At 53.4% G+C, this 19,299-nt stretch overlaps 5 protein-coding genes across 5 annotated transcripts; 2 read left to right on the plus strand and 3 right to left on the minus strand.

Moving 5' to 3' along the window:
- Positions 1–1,515: 1,515 nt before the first annotated feature.
- Positions 1,516–2,579, plus strand: SPSK_04416 (chaperone-binding protein; the record flags this gene model as incomplete). Its single annotated transcript, XM_016731223.1, has 3 exons — positions 1,516–1,680; positions 1,777–1,997; positions 2,087–2,579. The coding sequence occupies 3 exons, from the start codon at positions 1,516–1,518 to the stop codon at positions 2,577–2,579; spliced, it is 879 nt and encodes a 292-aa protein (XP_016585647.1).
- A 735-nt stretch (positions 2,580–3,314) lies between these two features.
- On the minus strand, positions 3,315–4,692 carry SPSK_04293 (uncharacterized protein; the record flags this gene model as incomplete). Its single annotated transcript, XM_016731104.1, has 2 exons — positions 3,315–4,604; positions 4,669–4,692. 2 exons carry the CDS (start codon positions 4,690–4,692, stop codon positions 3,315–3,317), a joined length of 1,314 nt encoding a protein of 437 aa, XP_016585648.1.
- A 3,832-nt stretch (positions 4,693–8,524) lies between these two features.
- Positions 8,525–9,505, plus strand: SPSK_04450 (uncharacterized protein; the record flags this gene model as incomplete). Its single annotated transcript, XM_016731257.1, has 1 exon — positions 8,525–9,505. One exon carries the CDS (start codon positions 8,525–8,527, stop codon positions 9,503–9,505), a length of 981 nt encoding a protein of 326 aa, XP_016585649.1.
- A 1,264-nt stretch (positions 9,506–10,769) lies between these two features.
- SPSK_03969 (fungal transcriptional regulatory protein) lies at positions 10,770–13,546 on the minus strand (the record flags this gene model as incomplete). Its single annotated transcript, XM_016730784.1, has 2 exons — positions 10,770–12,346; positions 12,460–13,546. 2 exons carry the CDS (start codon positions 13,544–13,546, stop codon positions 10,770–10,772), a joined length of 2,664 nt encoding a protein of 887 aa, XP_016585650.1.
- A 5,332-nt stretch (positions 13,547–18,878) lies between these two features.
- On the minus strand, positions 18,879–19,187 carry SPSK_04708 (uncharacterized protein; the record flags this gene model as incomplete). The annotated part of the gene is made up of 1 exon (XM_016731506.1): positions 18,879–19,187. One exon carries the CDS (start codon positions 19,185–19,187, stop codon positions 18,879–18,881), a length of 309 nt encoding a protein of 102 aa, XP_016585651.1.
- Between the last annotated feature and the right edge of the window lie 112 nt (positions 19,188–19,299).

Genomic DNA, 19,299 nt, shown 5'->3' on the forward strand with positions numbered 1-19,299 from the left:
ATAAGATAGGCGACGAACTACGATTTACTTCCCAATACAGGAGCCAACATGCGAACACGGAAACTGCACATTACAGTGAAGGAAGGAACTTGCTGCGGCTCCAAAAGTGGCACTTGCTATGCTGTTGCCTGTCCTGTTGCGCCTTTTTGGTCGTCTCAAGAGACTTTTGCCTTTCCCTTCTCGCTGGCCTTGTCGTGGTCGTTTTTTCATACCACCTGCGGTCTTATCTCTTTCAGCTCAACGTCGTATCTGCCTTGTCATTGGGCTTCTTAACCCGATGTGCATATCGTGGGCTTTATCTCGCACAGACAGCCCGCGATGGGACCGTTTCGTGCTCTGGACGAGACTATTTCATCGCTCTTTCCCTTTCTTTCTCGCCGTTTACTTCACGTCCGCCTCGTCTTGCCGTTTTGAGTGTCCACAGCCACCCACAGAGAAGGCGCGCCCCACCGCGCAGCAAACAACAGACGCCAAAGGGAAGGAACAAAGGTGTCTGCTGTGCTGTGGCTGAGCTCGTATAGGCTGTTTCGTCAGAATTTTGGTGGCGACCCTCGTGCGGCCCACGCAACCTACGCTCTCAGGCTCTCGCTCCTTGATTCTTGCCTCAGAGCTGTGCGGCTGAGCGCCCTTGATTCGCCAAAATTTAGCCCCGCCTACGCATCTTTCTTAGGCAACGCCAGGAAAGAGCCGTACCACCCCTGGCCGTTACACCTGGCGACGGATAGCGTCAAAGAAAAACAATAGTGTGCCGGAAAACAGGGACCACGACGGTAAATAAAGGAAAATAGACCTCTTTCAGACCCAAGGCCCAATAGAGAGCGTCAATAGGTAAAGGTGACGGGATCAACGAGAAAAAGACTAAAATAAACACAGCCAGGCTAGGCGCAGGGCAACAACAAAATTCCAGATCCAGGGCAGGTACGGGCCTGGAAAGAACAAGCGGGCGAGAGCAACCACCCTTACGAACCGGTCCGCGCGTTCGATTGGGTTGCTGCTGCTTATGCTTCTGCCTCTTTCGTCAAAATCAGAAGGAACAAACGCGCCTTCCCAATCTCCAGATGCACTTTTAGTTGCATGACTGGACTTGTCTTCTGATTCTTCCGTTTCCGTCTTCGTTCCTTTTCGTCATCATCTTCTCACCTCCTTAATCTCTTTCGACTCTGAGCCTTGCTTCTCCATTTCGCATTTCTCGTCACGTCTCTACCTCTAACCGCACCGATTTCTTCTTCTTCTTTTGGAACAGCGCGAACCTCCCTTAAGGTCGAAACGAGCTTCAGTTTCTTTTTGTCGAACAGCTCCTCACATCCGCCGACGCCCCTTTGACTATTGCTATCTTCGAGCTTTGAGCTTCGACATCGACTCTTTCAGTCTCGTTTTCGAGTGCCGTCACTAGCTGTCTCGACCATACCAGCTTCAGCACGAATTTCTGGCAAACAAAACTCCACTGCATCCTCCGACCGGCCTCACTTTCTCGACCTTTACCTTTGACAACCAACCCTGACAGAGTCGCCCATCATGTTGGATGACTTGCAGATCAACGCGGACAGGATTCCGCTCTACAAACTCATCCTCCATGTCACCCAGATTGCCTTCTCTTTTGTGGCCTGGGTCTTGGCTATTGTCGTGTTCCGCGCCAAGGACTCGTCCGTCAGTGGCCCGAACGGATGGGCATTTGCTGTGGTACGTTGGACACAAACACGTAATGGCGGCGGGTGCGAGCCTGCGGTGCGAGGCGCCAGTGGAACATTGTCAAACATGGAAATCTAACGGCCACAGTGCTTCCTCTCAATACCAGCATGGATCTACCTGATTGGCGCGCCGCGCTTCCCCCGGACACGGCGCTTTGCCGAACCTCATGTCATGGTCGCCATCGACTCACTCTACACAATCCTCTGGCTGTCGGCCTTTGCTGCACAGGCCTCCTTCAACTCGGCTGGCAAGTGCGGTGACGGCTGCGGCGCCAGTAAGGCCGTCGTAGCTCTCGGTGTCTTCAACACGTATGTCCGGCAAACGCGGCTTCCTATTTTTGCTGTTTCGTTTTTTGTCTTTCTTCTTTTTTTACTGTTTATTGGTGTATGCTGACCAGCTCCAGCATCTTCTTTGGCATCACGACATTCCTGAGCATTTATTCTCTCAAGTACTACCAGATGAACGGCCACCTGCCCGGCTATGAGACTACCGGCGCCAAGGGCGGCCAGAACATCGACCCCGACATGGCCGCCTTCTCGACTGCCCCGCATGACGAGGAACCCTACGCCCGCATCAACAACATGGACCCCGACTACGATCACAACGACTACCAGAGTGACATGGGCGGCTACGGCGGCGGCTCAACGGTTGGCGGGGGTGGCAGCAGCTACGCCAACGCCGGTAGCCACATGGACACCACCTACCTGGGTGGTGGCAACGTCTCGCATTCTGACAACCCCTTTGACGACAACCACGGCCTGCGCCCTGCTGCGAGCTCGGCGTCATTAGGCACCTCTGCCCACTCGGGCTATGCGCCGCCCACGGTGCACGACACCTACGACGATACCCGCCCTGTGCACTTCCCCGATGCTAACTACGATCACCACTAAACGCGATACGAGCCATGATCCAGACATGGTGATGCTGACTGAGAAATGAGCACGGAGAAGTTTGAGAACGTCCTAATCACACGTGCGCGAGAGCTTTGGCCTATTCGCGTTCCTACTCGTTCGATGTTCTTCACACTTTTCTTCCCACGAAATGGAACTGTTTAGCGTCCAGAGTTCACTTTTTTCAACATTGATGCGTATCGCCATTCATTTGTCATTTTTCTCTCTTTCGTTTCTTGTTCGTCGTGGGCGTTTTTACTGGGTTTAGAGGATACTGGGCAGAAGCGATATCTTTTGGAAAGGAAGGCCATCTACTCTAGCTTGTTACGGTATTCGATTTTTGTTTACTTCTTTGCATGTATTTCGCATTGTTTTCTTGGCCCAGTATTTTTGATCTTTTTTTTAATGTGGGCATACCATTGCGTGCGGGAGCGTTTTCTGAAAGGCACAAAATAGAACAGTACTTGAGCATCTGATAACAGTTGTTTCCGCCCACCATGAGGTCACGAAAATGTCTAGCCCGCTGATTCCATCGTCATACGATTGTGGCGGCACAGCGACAACGCCAAGCGGCTTGAGATGGAGATGTTTGTGTCGTGCAGCAAGAGTCAATATAAAAAACTCCCAACAATACGCGAGTACCTTTGGCTATAAAATCAAATTTTTAAATTATACGCAGTTGTGTCCCACGCGGGGTTTAGTACAAGGACACCAGAATCGGGTTTTCTTTTTTCATTACACCAGCTTCCACACGCCGCCTTCGGTCGTGATGCCGACCTCGCGGCGCTCGTCTATGCTCCGTCGGCCGGCCTCCAGGATGGCCGTCGTTGCAATCGTGTTGGCCAGCGTGGGCAGCGCCTTGGCGTCCAGGCCCTCGGGCGTGACCGTACCCGCGTTCACCGCCCGGCAGCCGTCCACAAACTTCTCCATGGACACGTAGCCGTAGCCCGACTGGCCTGCAAAGTTACCGTCCTCGTCCGGCGCATACTGCATGTAGAACGGGTTGTACCACATCAGCTGGCCTGCGTTGTCGTCGGCCACGTCGTAGCCGCGCTTCGCCTGGTTGATGCGCACCTCGCCCTTCTCGGCCAGGTAGTGGAAGTACTGGTTCGAGTGCACGCCAGCGCGCTGAGGCGCCGTCCACGACGCCGTGTACACGCCCGTCGCGCTCTTTCCGGGCTCTGACTTGTGCTGCCACCGCACGAGCAGCGTGATGGTGTCCTCGGTCTGCGGTGCGCAGCCGAGCGCCGCGGCCACGCCCGTGGAGGCGGACGCGGTGACGGCAACGGGGGCGTAGCCGAGCTGGGTGACCATGGAGTCGCAAATATCAATGTGGTGGCTGTTGAGGTAGTAGGAGATGTCAGACTCGACGCCCGCCCAGGCCTTGAAGGTCTCGAGCTGCGACTTGGGCTGCGACATGTAGCTGTAAAAGTAGTTGAAGTCGCCGAGCTTCTTGGCGCGGTGGCGCGCATCGGCATAGGCCGGATCGTAGCGCTTGTGGTGCTCAATGTAGACGTAGACGCCGTTTTTCCGTGCGGCGTCGATCAGCGCCACGTGGTGCTCGAGGGTCATGACGGCCGGCTTGGTGATCATGACGTGGACGCCACGCTCGATGGCGTAGAGGGCAATGGGGAAGTGCGTCGGGTCGGGAGTGAAGATGGTGATGGCGTCGCCTTTCTTGAGCGCATCAATGGCTTCCTTGTAGGCGTCGGGATTCCGGACGCCCTCGGCCGGGTACGACGTGAAGGAGGTGTCGAGTCCGTTGTACGTTTCGGTAATGTTCTTCTGCAGGTGATCACCTGCAGCAGTCTTGTTAGTATGGCAAGCAAGGCGGCAAGGAGTGGCACCCCAAGAAAACTCACGAATGGCTGGGAACTTGGACCCTGTCGTGCCGACCATGGACAGATCGCCGACCTTGCCGCGCCGACGCAGGTCGAAAAGGCTGAGACCCACCACGCCGACCTTCTTGTCCGAGCCAGAGGCGCCGCCACCGACGAAGCCAGTCGTGTACTCGCCGGTACCGACCTATGCAACCTGTTAGTATACGGCGGAGCGGATTGAAGCTTTCTTCCCCCAGTCCTCCACGTACCATCAGAACATTGAGAGTGGCCATAATGTCGGTTGCTGTTGGTGAATTGGACAAAGACGACAAAAACGCAGGATATAATGAAGCTAGAATGAAGCTTTGGAAACACTTTTGTCTGTCGCAGTTCGTATCTCTGAGCTTCTTTGCAAACGTTAAGATTCGAAAGATGCTTGATGCAGGTCGATTTTCCCTCGAGTTTTGTTTTGCAGGTGCAGTCGATTTGCTGCGAGTCTGGCTCTACTTCATACTTGATTCGCAATCTCTGCGAGCTTGGCTTCTCCAACAAATCAACAGGCCAATTGGAGAAACCGATGCCGCTACAGATTTGTGTCGGATGACGGAAAAATACACAATGGTCGAAGCTTGGAGACTGGCGGAGCTTTGGTGGAGATAGTTTTGAGGGGTAGGAAAGACGGCTGTAGGAGCGGAAAGACGGCGCTTGGCTCAGACTTCGGCCTAATGACGTCCGCCAGTTGACTTGCTTCGCTAGTCAGGGCAAGAGCGACACTTTGGCCATCCCATTCACTCATTGTTTGGGAGTTGCGAGGAAGGAAGCAGGGACTTGCCTCCGCGATTCTTTCCTGTGATATTTCAAAGGGCTCAGGGAAGGAGCAGTGGCCTTCCTGTACGACATCATCGCTTCATTACCGGTTTGTTGCTGGCGGAACTTGCTTTCTTATAGCCGCTTACAGTACAGCATTTAGGAGTTGTAAAACTGCCAGACCAGACTTCTTATCTTCTTGTCTCTATTACATTGCCAGCTTTGGAGGGCACTTGGCATATATCAGCTTGAATAGTCGGGCTTTCTTGCCCGACTAGGATGCGCGCTCCTGCCGTTTGTGCATGTTGTGTGGCAAGCTAGTACATCGTTCTTTCCTAGAGAGGTATACCAGGCCAGAATGCAAGAAACCGAAAAGCGGCAGGAGAGATCATAATGCTACGTTTTGTAACGCAATATCTGTACCTGGAGGAGCCCTACACAGCATTCCCATGACACTGCGCACTGCCGGATCTCAGTGCTGTTGTCGATGCCCCGCCCCCACGTTTTTCTCCTGCAGTGTTGCCCGACAGTTAGGCTGCCCCGCGATCAGTGATGTGCATCTTTTGGCTGAGTTGGGAAAGAGTTGTTGGCCCTTCGAGTTAAAACAACAGAAGGCTAGAACCCTCGGCGGCCGGAAGGTGCGAACGACTTCCAACAACAAAAACACAGCATCGACAACGAGCTTTTTACTGACGACAACGTATACGCCCATACCCCGTAGAAGCAGTTTCGTATGGTACTTGGGCTAGGTGGTGGTGTTGTCACCTTGGTTTAATGTGGGTGACAGTGACTGTTGCTGATTGGAGGAAAAATACACCAACTTGTTTTCCCGTCACTAGCGCACATCGATTCCTACATCGTGTAAGTCGCAATATGCGGACCTTGTTAATGGCCGCTCCTTGTATGGCACGGATTTTCGAGAACCTCGTTCCATTGTCCTCCAACGCTCACCGAGTACCGGAGCAGCGGGTGTACTTTGAGGCAGTTGGCAGGTGCGCACTCGACTCGTTACTCACATGGGGATGAAGATGGGTAACCCCAGAAGCGCTCCTGCCGTGCTTAATGGTATGGGTTCTAGTGTCGTATCGCAAAGAAGCAAACCTGGAAGGAGCATCGGGTATCGCAGATGCACCTCAGTTACGCGCTCTTGCCGATACACACCATCGCCTATGTTGCACCGGTGGTGGTTCGAGGAAGGCGCAACCTGGCCGCGCCTACCATACTCAGAATGTGCACCGCCAGCCACAGCCGCAGCCTTCTGGTCTGCCCCCTTTCCTTTAGAGGAAGTTCTCTTTACAACATCATCATCAACGTCAGAAATTGCTTCCTATTCTCAGCCTACTAATCTAACTGTCCAAAATACTTGATTAATCCTGCTTGTGATTGATACGAAACGGACTTGTCGGGATCACGGACTCGCGCCAGAGAACTTTCATCCGGACTAGCAGAATATACCGGATGCCGAACAAGCAATCGACAAGCAATGGTATAAAGTCCCGATGACAATCCGAATTCTCACATATCATTGGCCCCAAGAAACATGGCGCAACGTACGGGGTGAATGCTACGTATCCACCATATGTTTCTCTTGTGGCATTTGCGGCACCGGTCCAGAGGGGATTGGTGTACACCCAAACTCTGATCCCGTCGTGACGTGTGCATGGCAGCACAACCAGACGATGCAGCAAGAGAAGAAAGCTAAATTGACGCATTGAACGACGGCCCCAAGAAAAAAAGTGTCCTAAAACGGCCTTGTGCAGCTCCGCTGATCCTGGGGCCCCTTTGCTGCACCCAAGACTTAGGTCACGGGCACAGCAACTGCTTTCGGATGTGCAACTCTTGGTTGTTTCGCATTTTTGAATGCTTCTCTTGCTTTGTTGTCCCCGATACAATTTCCAATCTGCCATGAGCCTGTCTTGGTCTTCTGCTTATTTGTCGTGCTGGTACCAACTTTCCCGCTCTCAGCATTTTTACGACCACCAAGACTCGAAGCTTACACCGCTTTCACGCCGCCATTGCCGCTTCGTCGGCGGCTACATCCATTTCCCGTTCTTATTTTGGGATCATCGCTCTAAATTATTCAGCGGGTTTGATATTGCATGCCTGCCGTAGGTAATGTTTTGATTACAAGAGCCAACTTCATCCGCCACCATTACTGTTTTTTATCTACAGCGTCATGACCATGACATCTCTATATTGTTCTAGCCCCGAGATCTCTTATCATCCGGATATACGAGCTTTATGACGGCCGTGATGCAGTGGTGGCGCACATGACGACGACGACCGTGTTGGTCATGGTTCTCTCTGTACCTACCTGCACGTCTTGCTGTACATTGCGACCCGTGCCAAGGCACCGGCAGGCATGGCGAGGACATACAGGATTACGGTGAGACGCGAGACGCGAGATCAAGTGCAGGCGAGGAAATGCATGCAGGCGAAAAGAAACGGAAGAAAGGATGCTCCTCGCATATTGCATGCCAATTATCATATAGAACACAACCATCCCGGGCTACATCGTGGGCCCCCTTGAGATCTCTTCCTGCAGTGAGAGACGGAAATGGCCGTCCTCTACGCAACGGCGGCATAGACTCAAACGTTGAGCGTCGTATCAGGAAACGGACGGTCTGCCACCTGGTACCTTAGAAGCCTTTTTATTCGGCCAACACAGCAAGCCGAGAACTGAAGCAAGGCAGAAAGCACACCTTTTGTTTCGCAAGATGCCACGAAAAGCCACGAGATGCCACAAGATACCACAAGACACGCATCAAAGCAGGCACTTAAGAAAATAAAGGCATCGGTCAGAAAACCGGGGAAAGAGGGGTAGTATGGGGAAATGCACAAATTGCTAGAGTGAGCGACAAGAGGCACGCCAAAATAGCGACGGCGCAGGCCAAAGAAAAGGAAGGAGAAACCAATTCCACACGGTGCAAAAAGTCGCCAACCCTCGGACTATTACCTTGCGAGCCAACCTGCAGCACTGCGCTTCCCACAAGCGTGTTCCGGTCAGCCACCGTGGATACGATTAGGACAGTGGAACAGTGTGAACCGAAGGCGAGCACCTCTTGTCGTTTATTTTTTGTCTCTCTCTGATTTTCTTCGGGTTTATTCCCTCGACTTATAACTGTTCGGCATTTTCCCTGTTACTTTTCACGCTCTCTCTTCGGATCTTAATTGTTTGTTTCTTTCGGTCACTCTCTGTACCATTCTTCTGCTTCATACCACCATTGCATATTTGATATCCTCTGTTCCGTTCTACACGTGCTCGTCTGGCACCCTCGAATTTCCTTTTCCTGTTTTCCGCCCTTCACATTCTTCACAATGTCGGCTACCAACGGCACAAACGGCCATACCGAACATCGGCGACCGCTCCCGTGCGGTATCTACGCGCCGACGATGACCTTTTTCGACCCCGAGACCGAGGAGCTCGACATCCCTACGATCAAGAAGCACGCGGAGCGCCTGGTTCGTGACGGTCTGGTCGGCCTCGTGACCATGGGCTCGAACGGCGAGGCTGCTCACTGCACCCGTGAGGAGAAGCTTGCCGTTACCAAGGCCACCCGCGAGGCGCTGGATGCGGCGGGCTTCAACAGCACGCCGATAATCATTGGCGCAACCGAGGGCAGCGTCAAGGGCACCGTTGAGCTCAGCCGCTTGGCCCAGGCGGCCGGTGCTGACTACACCCTGCTTCTGCCGCCCTCGTACTTCCGCGCCCAGATGGACGAAAACGCCGTCTACAACTACTTTATTGATGTCGCCGACGCGAGCCCTTTGCCATTGGTCCTGTACAACTACCCTGGTGCCGTGTCCGGCATCGACATGGACTCAGACCTGCTCATCCGCCTGGCCAAGCACCGCAACATCGTCGGCACGAAGTTTACCTGCGGCAACACGGGCAAGCTGACCCGTGTGGCGTTGGCGACCAACGCCAAGACGCCTTCGTCGGAGGGCTCAGGCTACATGGCCTTTGGCGGTATGTGCGACTTTACCGTGCAGACGCTCGTCAGCGGTGGCAGCGGTATCATTGCCGGCGGTGCCAACGTCATGCCCAAGGTGTGCGCGCGCGTGTGGAACCTGTATGCCGAGGGCAAGACCGAGGAGGCCGCTGCGCTGCAAAAGGTGCTGTCGCGCGGTGACTGGTTCCTGACCAAGGCCGCCGTGGCCGGCACCAAGCAGGCTATCCAGTCGTACTTTGGCTACGGCGGCTACCCGCGCCGGCCGCTCCCGCGCATCGACGACGCCCGTGTTAGCGCCATTGCAGAGGGTATCGCCGAGGTGATGGCCGTGGAGAAGTCTCTGTAAAGAGGGAACGACGCGTATCAAGGAGCATAGACGCATGGCCGAGGACTGGCTTGGTCCAGGTCTCTTATAGATGAGGACGGACTGCCGTGGGATTGCATTGCGATAATTTGCATTTATTAACATATTATGAAATTTCTTTGCCTTTTTTGGATCCTTTTGCAAACCGGCCGCCAATGTTATTTTGACTTGTGTTTATTCACTGGTTTAAACGTACGGCCTGTCATAGACGCTTTTCAGCACTGGGTTTTCACTCTGGTACATGATGAATTTTTGAAAATGGAAGTAAAAAAAGCTCGCGGAGCGAAATATTTCCAATAGAGAAATCTCCAAGTAGGCAAGTCGCTTATAAAGAAATATTTCTAGGGCATCACTCCAAGCGAACCGTTCACCTTGTTATGGGCCCATGTCATTTCCGAAGCCCAAAACGCAGGCCTGATATGCCCTCTTTCCTTTTTGGGACATTAACACGCAACTTTTCGCAGGTGTCCCCACTTTCGCAGCAATGCTATGTCTCACCACCACATATCGCCTTCTTATTTTTCTTTCAGAATATTGGCCGCCTAACATCATATCACATCGGCTTTCACAAAAGACAAAGTTCTTTTTTGGGGGAATTTTCATCGTGAGCATTGAGTTGTAAACTGTCTCTGCAGAGCTAATTGCCATTGCCAGAACGAAGGACATGGTAGATAGTACACGGTAGATGGTCCGTGTAGTTTGATAGAGAGAGGCGTAAAGAAGTCGTTATATTCATGACCCCTAGAGGAATCGTGTTTCCCAAGCGTATATGTGTGTTGCGTTGCGTGTTGTGTTTGGTGCATATCCTCCCGTTCATGGCGACCAGAAAACCAGTGATTTTTTCTATCGCCCTTGAAGACCCCACGAGGCTCCCAGAATGAGACCGCACAAATAGAGAAGCGGAGGAAGAAGCAAAAAAAAGGAAATCATACCCGTAGAAGCAATAAAACACCCCAACCAGACCAGTGGCGAACCCAATTTAAAATAGGAAAACAAAACGCAGCGCCAAAAAAAAACATAACTAGGAAGGCAAGCCTGCCTACCATCATGACGTGACCCGTAACAACATAGGAAGGGACGCACAATAGAAACAAAACCATACAAATACAATAAGCTGGTTGACATGGATGGCCGTAAACCAGCACCCCAGGAAAGGGGGAATTAGTGATGAAAGCGGTCGGGAGAGCGAAATAGTGGGAGATTGAGAAGACATTGAGTAACGCCCGGAGAATAGATAAAAGCGTTCTTAAAACATGATCCACTCGACGTCCACGCCAGGACCGCCAATGCAGCGAGCCCAGTTGAAAGGTCCCCGCCGGTGGGTGATGTTGTCCTGGTCCTGGAAATCGCTAGCCCAGAGGCGCTCCAGCACGTCGAGGGCTGCCAAGTTGTTCATGTAACCTGAACGGGACATGATCTCGCGGCATTTGGAGCGCACAATGTTTTGTTGGAGTTCGTTGACGCACTCACTTCCGGCGACAAAAAGAGGCCACAGCAAGAACTTCTCGGCAGACGAGCCGGCTTCGAGGCTCGTGGCGTAGTAGACAACCTGGCTGACCAGATTACGGAAGTTGTTGTGTGTCGATGGCACGTTTGGGCTCGCAAGACGCTCGGTATAGAGGAGCGCAGCATAGCGGAAGGCTTCCGAAAGCGACCCAAGGTCGCGAACCTGAGTGCTGCTGGTCGGCGTCGAGTCCTGCAGCGAGGCAATCAGGCGCTGGGGATCAAACTCCCACGACTGGAGGGCAATGCGAGCCTCCTTCCACTCTCTCCAAAACAACATGCGAGGGTCGTTCAAAGACGAGGGGGTGGGGTTCGAAGCAGGCAGCAGAATGTCCTCTTCCTCCAGCGTGGGCCCGAAACCGTTGACGAACCGGTCAGGGCGCGAACCTTGAGTCCGGGAGCCACGGCGGCCCATTACGCCGTTTCCATGGCCGCCGCCGCTGGGATTCAAAAGGTCCTGTACAGGGCGGTTTTGCGAAAGGAGGTTGAGACGCCCAAGCTTTACGATGGTCCGAAACAACTCGCGGTCGCAACCAACCAGGTTCTCAGCGCCCTGTGACAGGAGCTGGGTGTCGGGCAGAACGCCATAAAATGACGTGTTGAGCTGGCCTTCGCGGTCGTTGATGCTCGCGGAAATAGCATCAAAGTAGGTGAAAACGGATTCCATCCAAGCACAGTCGCGAGAGGGCGGGAATGGTGATGAACGGCGCAGGCTCAAAATTTTCTTGACGCCAGCAAAATGCGTGTGGAAACGTGCAATGCCCGACTCCGCCATGCGGTAGTGGCAAAGAAGAAGTATGGTGGCCAAAACGGAATCGTGGCGGGATTTAACGGGGTCGTTCAGTTGTTCGTTCAAGAGGTGTACGGCGAGGTTGCGGTGTTGGTATTCCTCGGTGACAGAAAGGTCCTCGGGGGTTGTCGAATCGTCAGACGTATCCGAAAGATCGCGTCCGTGCTGTCCAAGGCTGAGCCTGCGCTTCATCCGCAGATTACAAGAGGCCAGGGCACAGATAGCATGCTGCAGGCTGCGGCTCGAGCGGGCAAGCTGCATAATGTGAACGCGGAACGGGTTGTTTGGACCGTCAATGAAAACCATGGACGGGCACATTGTGTTTTCGTAGTAATCCATAAAGAAAGGCATCTTCACGAGCAGATCCGAGGTCACTGGTACAGTGTTCTGGTCCTCCATCATGGGCGGCCAGGCTCCAGCGATTGCAGACGCCTGGTTTTGAGGCGAGGCTTCGCCCTCAGTAAAGGGACCCCAGAACTGGCTCGTGGAATGAGCGCTCGTACTGAAGGTGTCCATGTCCGAAGGAGTCCCTAGATCTAGGTTAGTTTTGAGGTCAGGCTATTTCTAAATGGAAAATACCTCATCTGCTCCTTGGTTGACCCGTGTGAGAGCGGAGAAGGAGCATACATGTAGAGGAACTCACCCATCGAGTCACATTCCCGCAGAAGCTTGGCGCTTAGATTCACGTCCAAGTTGTCTGGGTGCGACGATGTCAAGCTCGAGTCCTGCTCGGAGGGAGCATAGACGAGACTAGGGCACGACGTCGGAGCTGCCCGTTGCTCAATCATCATAGCCGCGATGGGGCTTTCAGGCACCGGGGAGTTGTTTCCGGCCAGGTGGCTGTCGTACATTATGCCGGTGGAAGTGGGCAGAAACGCAATCTCTTCGCGGGACAGTGTGTGGTGTATCGGGGACACGTAGTCTACCTCGCTCAGCGAGTCGATGGATGTAGAAAGGTGCTGCTGTTGTGCCTGCATGTGCTGGTGGTGTTGGTTCGCGTGCTGGTTCGGGTGGTATGAAAGTGGTTCGGCCGGAAGACTGCCAGAAAAGGGCGAGAGTGAAGCCACAGCCGCGGCAGCCCAGTCCGGCTGGGACATGGGCACCTGAACTGCCATGCCATTGACATTCATCGGGCCAGACGTCGGAGCAGCATGGTCGCCCGACATGGGCGAGTACTCATAACCCGAGTAGGAGGCATGAGACACGGAGGGAGACCGGTCGTAGGTGAGGTCGCCATCGTCATGTGCGTGGTGTCTCCGAGGCGAGACTGCAGAGTTGACAGAGGACGAAAGAACAGCGGCTGCCGCCATGGCCTCTCGGTCCATCCACGAGTTCATGCTGCCGGCGGTGGATTCGGACCGCTGGCGTGCTGGCGAAGAAATCGAGTCCTTCTTGAGGCTAGTCGGCGTGTGGTTGCCTGAGCCGGGAGCCACTGGCGGTGCCTTTGCAATGGGCAAAGACAAGCCACGGAGCTTGCCTCGGCTGGCAACACCGACGCCCCAAGTAAGCTGGGTCTTGTAGCCTGAGCACTCGTTGCCCACTTCCAGACATTGTGAGCAGTACGGCCGTCTCCGGTCACATTTGACATTCCTCTTGGAACAGGTGAAGCAATCGTCAGCAGCACCGCCTGCAGGTGTGCGCCGTCTCCGCTTTCGCACAGCGGCGGCAGAGGCAGCGGCGGCAGCGACCTCAACAGCCTTGGGAGGCTGGACGTTCATGGGGACGGTCATGGTGTCGAGAGCTGAGCAGACAGATGCTATGAAGATGAAGACAATGTTGGATGATGATATCGGGATGAGGGAGGACTCAGCAACGAGAACATAGGAAGGAGCGAGAAGAGGGGTAGATGAGATGCAGAGGGGTAGAAAGAGCGGGAGGTCGGGTCTTGAAGTAAAAGAAAAGAAGTAGAGGGACAGATCAAATGAGGCGGAGATGCTGAGATTTGGAGTTCAACGTATCGTCGGCGTCCTGAAAAGCTGCTAGAACGGCTTTCAAAAATCGTCTGGCGGCTCGGCCTTCACAAGACGTATATGTCGGGACGTGGGAAGACGGGCGGTATTAATATGGCAACGGAAGCGGCCCATAGCAGGGAGAAATGACTCCAAAATGCGAGGTGTACGGGCGAGCACGAGGAGGAAACCGGGAGGGCCAAGGCGAAGAGCGTGGAGGGTGCCAGGTTGACGACAAAGGCGAGATGCGTGAGGACCAAGAGACAGAGAAGGCCGACGAGCAAGATGAGGGTGTCGCCGAGCACAAGCAAAAATCGTAAAGACGACGCAGCCGTTGGGTAGGATGCGTGACAGAAACGAACACACGGGACGCAACAAGAAGACCCAAAGCTCGACAGAGGGTTGAGACGGTCAAGGATGAAGAGCGTATGAGACGACGACGAGAAGGCCCATGAGCGTGTATTGGTTAGCAGTTATGACCAGAGGCGTGACGAGAATAAACAAAAAATATATGAGGAGACCCAAAAAGAAACGAGATTGAGAGGCGTGATGGTTGGAAAAGGAGGCAGCTGAGCACTGCGTGAACAAGGAAAGAACGAGAGGTCCTGTTATAATAAAAGGCTAAAAAGACGAGAGAATGAAGGAGCCAAGAAACAAGAGAGACTTGGAGGCAGGAGTAGGAGAGCGCCAATGAACCCGCCCGCGTTTGGTGCTGTGAGGTTTGGGGAGGATGGGCCAAGGTCCAGCAGGTGATCTCTGGGTCGTGCTTGCCTTCAGAGAGCACATTGCATTTCCTCCAGCACATCCACCGGGAAGGTACAAGGGGGTACAAAGTCGACAGCACCAGGAAAGGGGGGAGGGGTGTACGCAGGGCCAGCCAGGGGGAGGGGGGTACGCTAATGTAGCGCACGCAAGAAGGCGTGGGTTTTATGTTCTGTTTTTTTTTAATCTGTTTTTCTATGTTTAGGGAGGGGGGGTTAAGATGCCTGCAGTTTGCTGCTTTGTCTGGAAGAGAGGGGCAGGAGGGCAGGAGAAAGAAGAGGAAAGAAGGTTTACCTTGAAGTGGGGGGAGAGAACACACGGAGGGATATGAAGGGGAAACAGCAAGGCGCGCGGTTGCCGTGTAAGTGGACGAAGATGTTCTCGTTCGGGAAGGCACGATGGAAAAGCTGTGGACAGTGGACGACTGGCGATAATTAGATACCTGGCCACACCTGTCTCCTGGCCAGTAATTACTACCTTTTGGAAACGCCGGAGCTGCGAGTTTCTATAATCAAGGCTCTGTAATATTTGTGGAATAATATCAGGCATTGTCGAAAAGGCGCAAAATTTTACGACTACGAGCGCCGAGACAGAGCGTGAAAGTTGCCTTCAAGACAAGTGCGTTCTTGCTCGAATGGTGCGAAGCGATTGCCCGCGGAGAGGGGCAAAGTACAGTTGGTGGACAGGCCTTGTTGTCTCCGTCTGGGTGGGTTGGACAGTGAGATGGGTCGACTAGGGTGAGAGGCGGCAAGAGACAACAAGTGCCTTGGGGAAACTAAGGATGGTTGATGCAGATTAGCGTGACCTGTTTGTGGGCGACTCCATTTTCGTTTTTGTTCAAATTGTGTCGTATGAAAAGTGAAGCAACAACAAACATCAGGCTGCGTCGCCGCTTCCCGTCCAGATATCTCCATCCTGGACCGTCGTTTGCGCCTTCCTGGCTTTGTGCCATGGGCTTGGCCCCAGTCGCATGTCCTCGTAAACAATCTCTGTAGCTGATCTGTGCGCCCAAATTGGCCGCATAAATAGCGAAAGCACATGCCAGATGCGATTGCTTAAGTCGTTATATCGTGCTCGACGAAGTACGGAGTACGACTGGTACGTAATACACCGTATGCGGACGGCTGTTCCGGACGCTCTTGCCTCACGGCGCAGCCACGCGGAGATGCCGTCATGGCAAACGCCTCAGACAGCAGCAGTCACACAAGCCAATCTGCTTGCTCTTTCCTCCCGTGGCGCTTTCCAATGTCGTGCGTTCGTCATTGTCTGGATATTGGGACTGGACGAGATTGAACGCGGAAAGGGCAACCCTGTCATTTTCCCTACTGAGCAGTGCCTTCCTCCAAATAGACGGCCCTTTTATTTCAGGTCAGCCCGTTTCGCAGCAGGGGGTACGGTGTTGCGCAAGGCAAGGGCAAAGGCACCTCAGATGCGCTCCCCCGTAAGATTCTTGCACAACACGATGCGTCTCCCACCTTTGTCCTTCATTTCATACATCTGAACTTGGGCCATACCAGTAATGCCTGGTGCAGCCAATCCTGGATCTCGCGGCATTCGCTCCTGTCACGAGGGGCTAAAACGGCATCGCGTCCGTCTCCAACGGCCAAAACACACGACGCGCATCGAACAGACATGCACAACCAATCATCGGACGGCATTGACGGACAATCCGGTGGGCCTCGAGGGGACGCTCATCACTCGCTACCTTTCCTCTCATCCCGTTCGAGTCTTTTAGAGTATCGACGCTTTTGTTTCCACTTGGGCGAGTGCTCGAATGCGGAAAGCTCGGTGGGTGGGCGTAACGGCCGAAGGCGAAAATACGAGTTACTGTGTACAAAAGAAGAAGGGCAAAGCCTCAAGGACCTGTTCATAGGCAGCGACGCCACACAGCCACCAGCAGGCAATATATTTCCCATCCAGTGGGATTCATTAATGGGGTAGCATGCTGTCAGACGATGTGGCAGCATGTGAACAGTCGGATGCGAACACCAAAATGAGGGCTGGGATGAGAGAGCAACGGTGATGACGCGGGACCCGTCCAAATTTGAGGCAGACGTGAGGTGGGCGCTCCAAGTAAGTCGCTGGGCTGTCGATTTTCTGTTCCCAGGGTCGTTTCCTCCATGTCTCGTTCCCGCTGACGGATTGCCTGCGTCCAGAGCAACGTTAATTTGACCTGCCCCTATTAACTTAAGCTCGTCTGCGCAGGTCGCCAAATAGAAGGGTTCCGGTGAATTCTTTGCCAGTACCCTGGCCACTGGGGCACGCGAGCAAATGCTACTGATGGTTAGAGCGAACCGAGGCACTCATAGCGCACTCCGGTGCACACGAATATGACAACGTCAAAAAGCAAATATGACGGCAAAATAGCTGGGTCTGAATGAAGATGTTACAAGTCGACTCTCACAGTGTCAGTTTTTAGTTCGCGCCGTATTCGTACCTACGGAGTACGAATATGACCGGCCCACTGCTGCCAAAGACGAGGCACGCACATTGCATGTCGCCGCCCCGACATCCTCTTCGGGCCGTCGCCAGAAAATACAAAAACACAATTCCTATGTCACAAAAGACGGCACATGCACAAGCCACAACCGACACTCCTCGGTTAGTCGTTGATCTGATGTCACTGCAACAAGATCGGGTTAGGGTCGTTCATTGTCTCGATCCCATTGGCTTTTGCTGGATCGGACACTGATTTATTTCATCAATTCCAGATTCCTAACGACAACCGGGCAAAGTTGCTTCGAGCCGCGCTTCCTTGGTTTTCTACACAGGCTTCTATGGGTCTTCTGTCTCGTGTTCGACGAATGCCAGTCAGCCAAAAACGCCACCTTTGTGCAAGGAAGATTTTGGGTCGTTGGCATCAAATTCTCAAGCCACAAGCGCAGGTTACTAGCTTCATCTGGGGCTTGGCATCTTCCTCTCCGGCTAACTCCGACTGTGAGTGACCGAAACGCAGCACTTCGTTGTCTTGCGGTGAGCAGTTACACGATGCTTCACTCTTTCCCTCTTATCTTTTTTGTGGGGACAATCCCAAGCGGTCGGACAAGAAGAAAGGATGTGCCAGCCAGAGTGGATAGGCTAGGTCTTCGTTAAATCAAGTAGGCGCTCGCTGGATTCCAGTGCCTCTGAAGAGTGTTCTCTGTGCTATCTTCACTGCATAGCATTCCATCGACAAATCGCATATCCTGCATGGTCGGTCACGACACGACAAAGACAAGCCGAAGCGGCCTTTGCGATCCTTCGGGGCCACGACAATGCCAGAGCCTTCAGGAGGCATCTCACAGGACGAGTGGTCGTCGAACCTTAAGTCGCCCTGCTATCTGAGCCTGCCAAGATCGCCGACCAGCCAAAAGAAGAAAGAACCCCTTCGTGTAAGTGGCTCTTCAACACAAAACTTTCTGTCCTTTTTTCAGTCTTTTTAAAAGCTTGCATTGAGCGCCCACAACTTGCCTTCCAACCTCGCAACGTAGTGTCGCAGTTACATTTCGGTTAAATTGCCAAAGTTGAAAACGAACAAACTGACACTGGAGTAGAACGCTAAAATGTGAAAGCAGCACAGTGGCCGGAAACTCGAGTTGGTAAACAACGTCTCTTTCATGTATGTCAGATTACAGTGTCTTGGCCTGCCACAACCAAAAGGGGGTGCAGGCCTGACCGCCTGGGCCAGGCCAGTGTGAAAGACGAGCCCCCATTTGCCAAAAAGATATCGTGACAGTAGCCAGTCGCTGGGGATGTTCCCTTTTCGCAGGCAGTGCTAACCAATCTATGAAGTTTTCACGGAACAATGGTACCTACAACTGACGACAGACTTGCTCAACCCCCTTACAACCAATCCCCAGACCTTGATATTATTATTCAGGGACTCGAGACCTTTTTTGGTTGCTCGACGGCTTCTGTCTTTGGTAGATTTGAGCACAGTCCAGTAGCTGGTCAGAGCGCTTTCACATGGCTGTTTTGACCACAGTCTAGCAGCCGACCTCGAGGATGCGGAGTGTGTCCATCGACTATTCAACCCGATGTCTTCGGCTGCGTCGTTTACGCGATACCTCAACTACTTCTCCAAGGTCTTCAGCTCGCATCTCTCATCCAGTCGCTGGCAAAGACGGCCTGCTTCTCTGGGATGAGAAGCACAGCCGCCAAAACGAAAGAGGGGGAGTAAAGGCAAATCAGAACGGCTGGATGCTACCCACACGCAATCAGCCAAACTGCGCTAGCCTCACACATCAACAGCCGGGACTACACCCAAGATGGAAGGCAGAAAAGAAAACGCAAAGACGACGGAAGAGCTAGCTGGGGTGTACATTCGTACCAGCGAGAAGATACCATATCAGGGCGACCTCCACCACCGCTCTCACTTTCTAGGTGATTTACCCTGGGGAGTATGCAGTCGATTGGTAGGACGGTTCCACATTCCTGGCTGGTCCTTTTCATTTTGCTCAAGAGCTAGCACCCCTCTCTTCCCTCCTACGAGAGACCTGCTGGCCTGGGAAATAAGGTGCTTAGTAGGAGAAGCTTTGGCTTCACCGACACCGTTTTGGGAACCACTCTTGAAAGGAGACGGCGCACTACTCCTCCTGCTGCTGCTACAACATGCTGCTGCCGTTGCTGCTGGGGCGGCGACGACCTGGCGCAACGGCAGACTGCCACTCTCTTCGACCATGTCTTTCCATCTTGACCAGCGTATCACAACACATATATCAGAAGATACACTGCAGTGATGAGAATGACGGCCACGGAGTATCTCGATGACCCACCCCCGCAACATAAGACAA

This window comes from Sporothrix schenckii (genome assembly GCF_000961545.1).
Source record: "Sporothrix schenckii 1099-18 chromosome Unknown Cont47, whole genome shotgun sequence".
NCBI lineage: Eukaryota > Fungi > Ascomycota > Sordariomycetes > Ophiostomatales > Ophiostomataceae > Sporothrix > Sporothrix schenckii.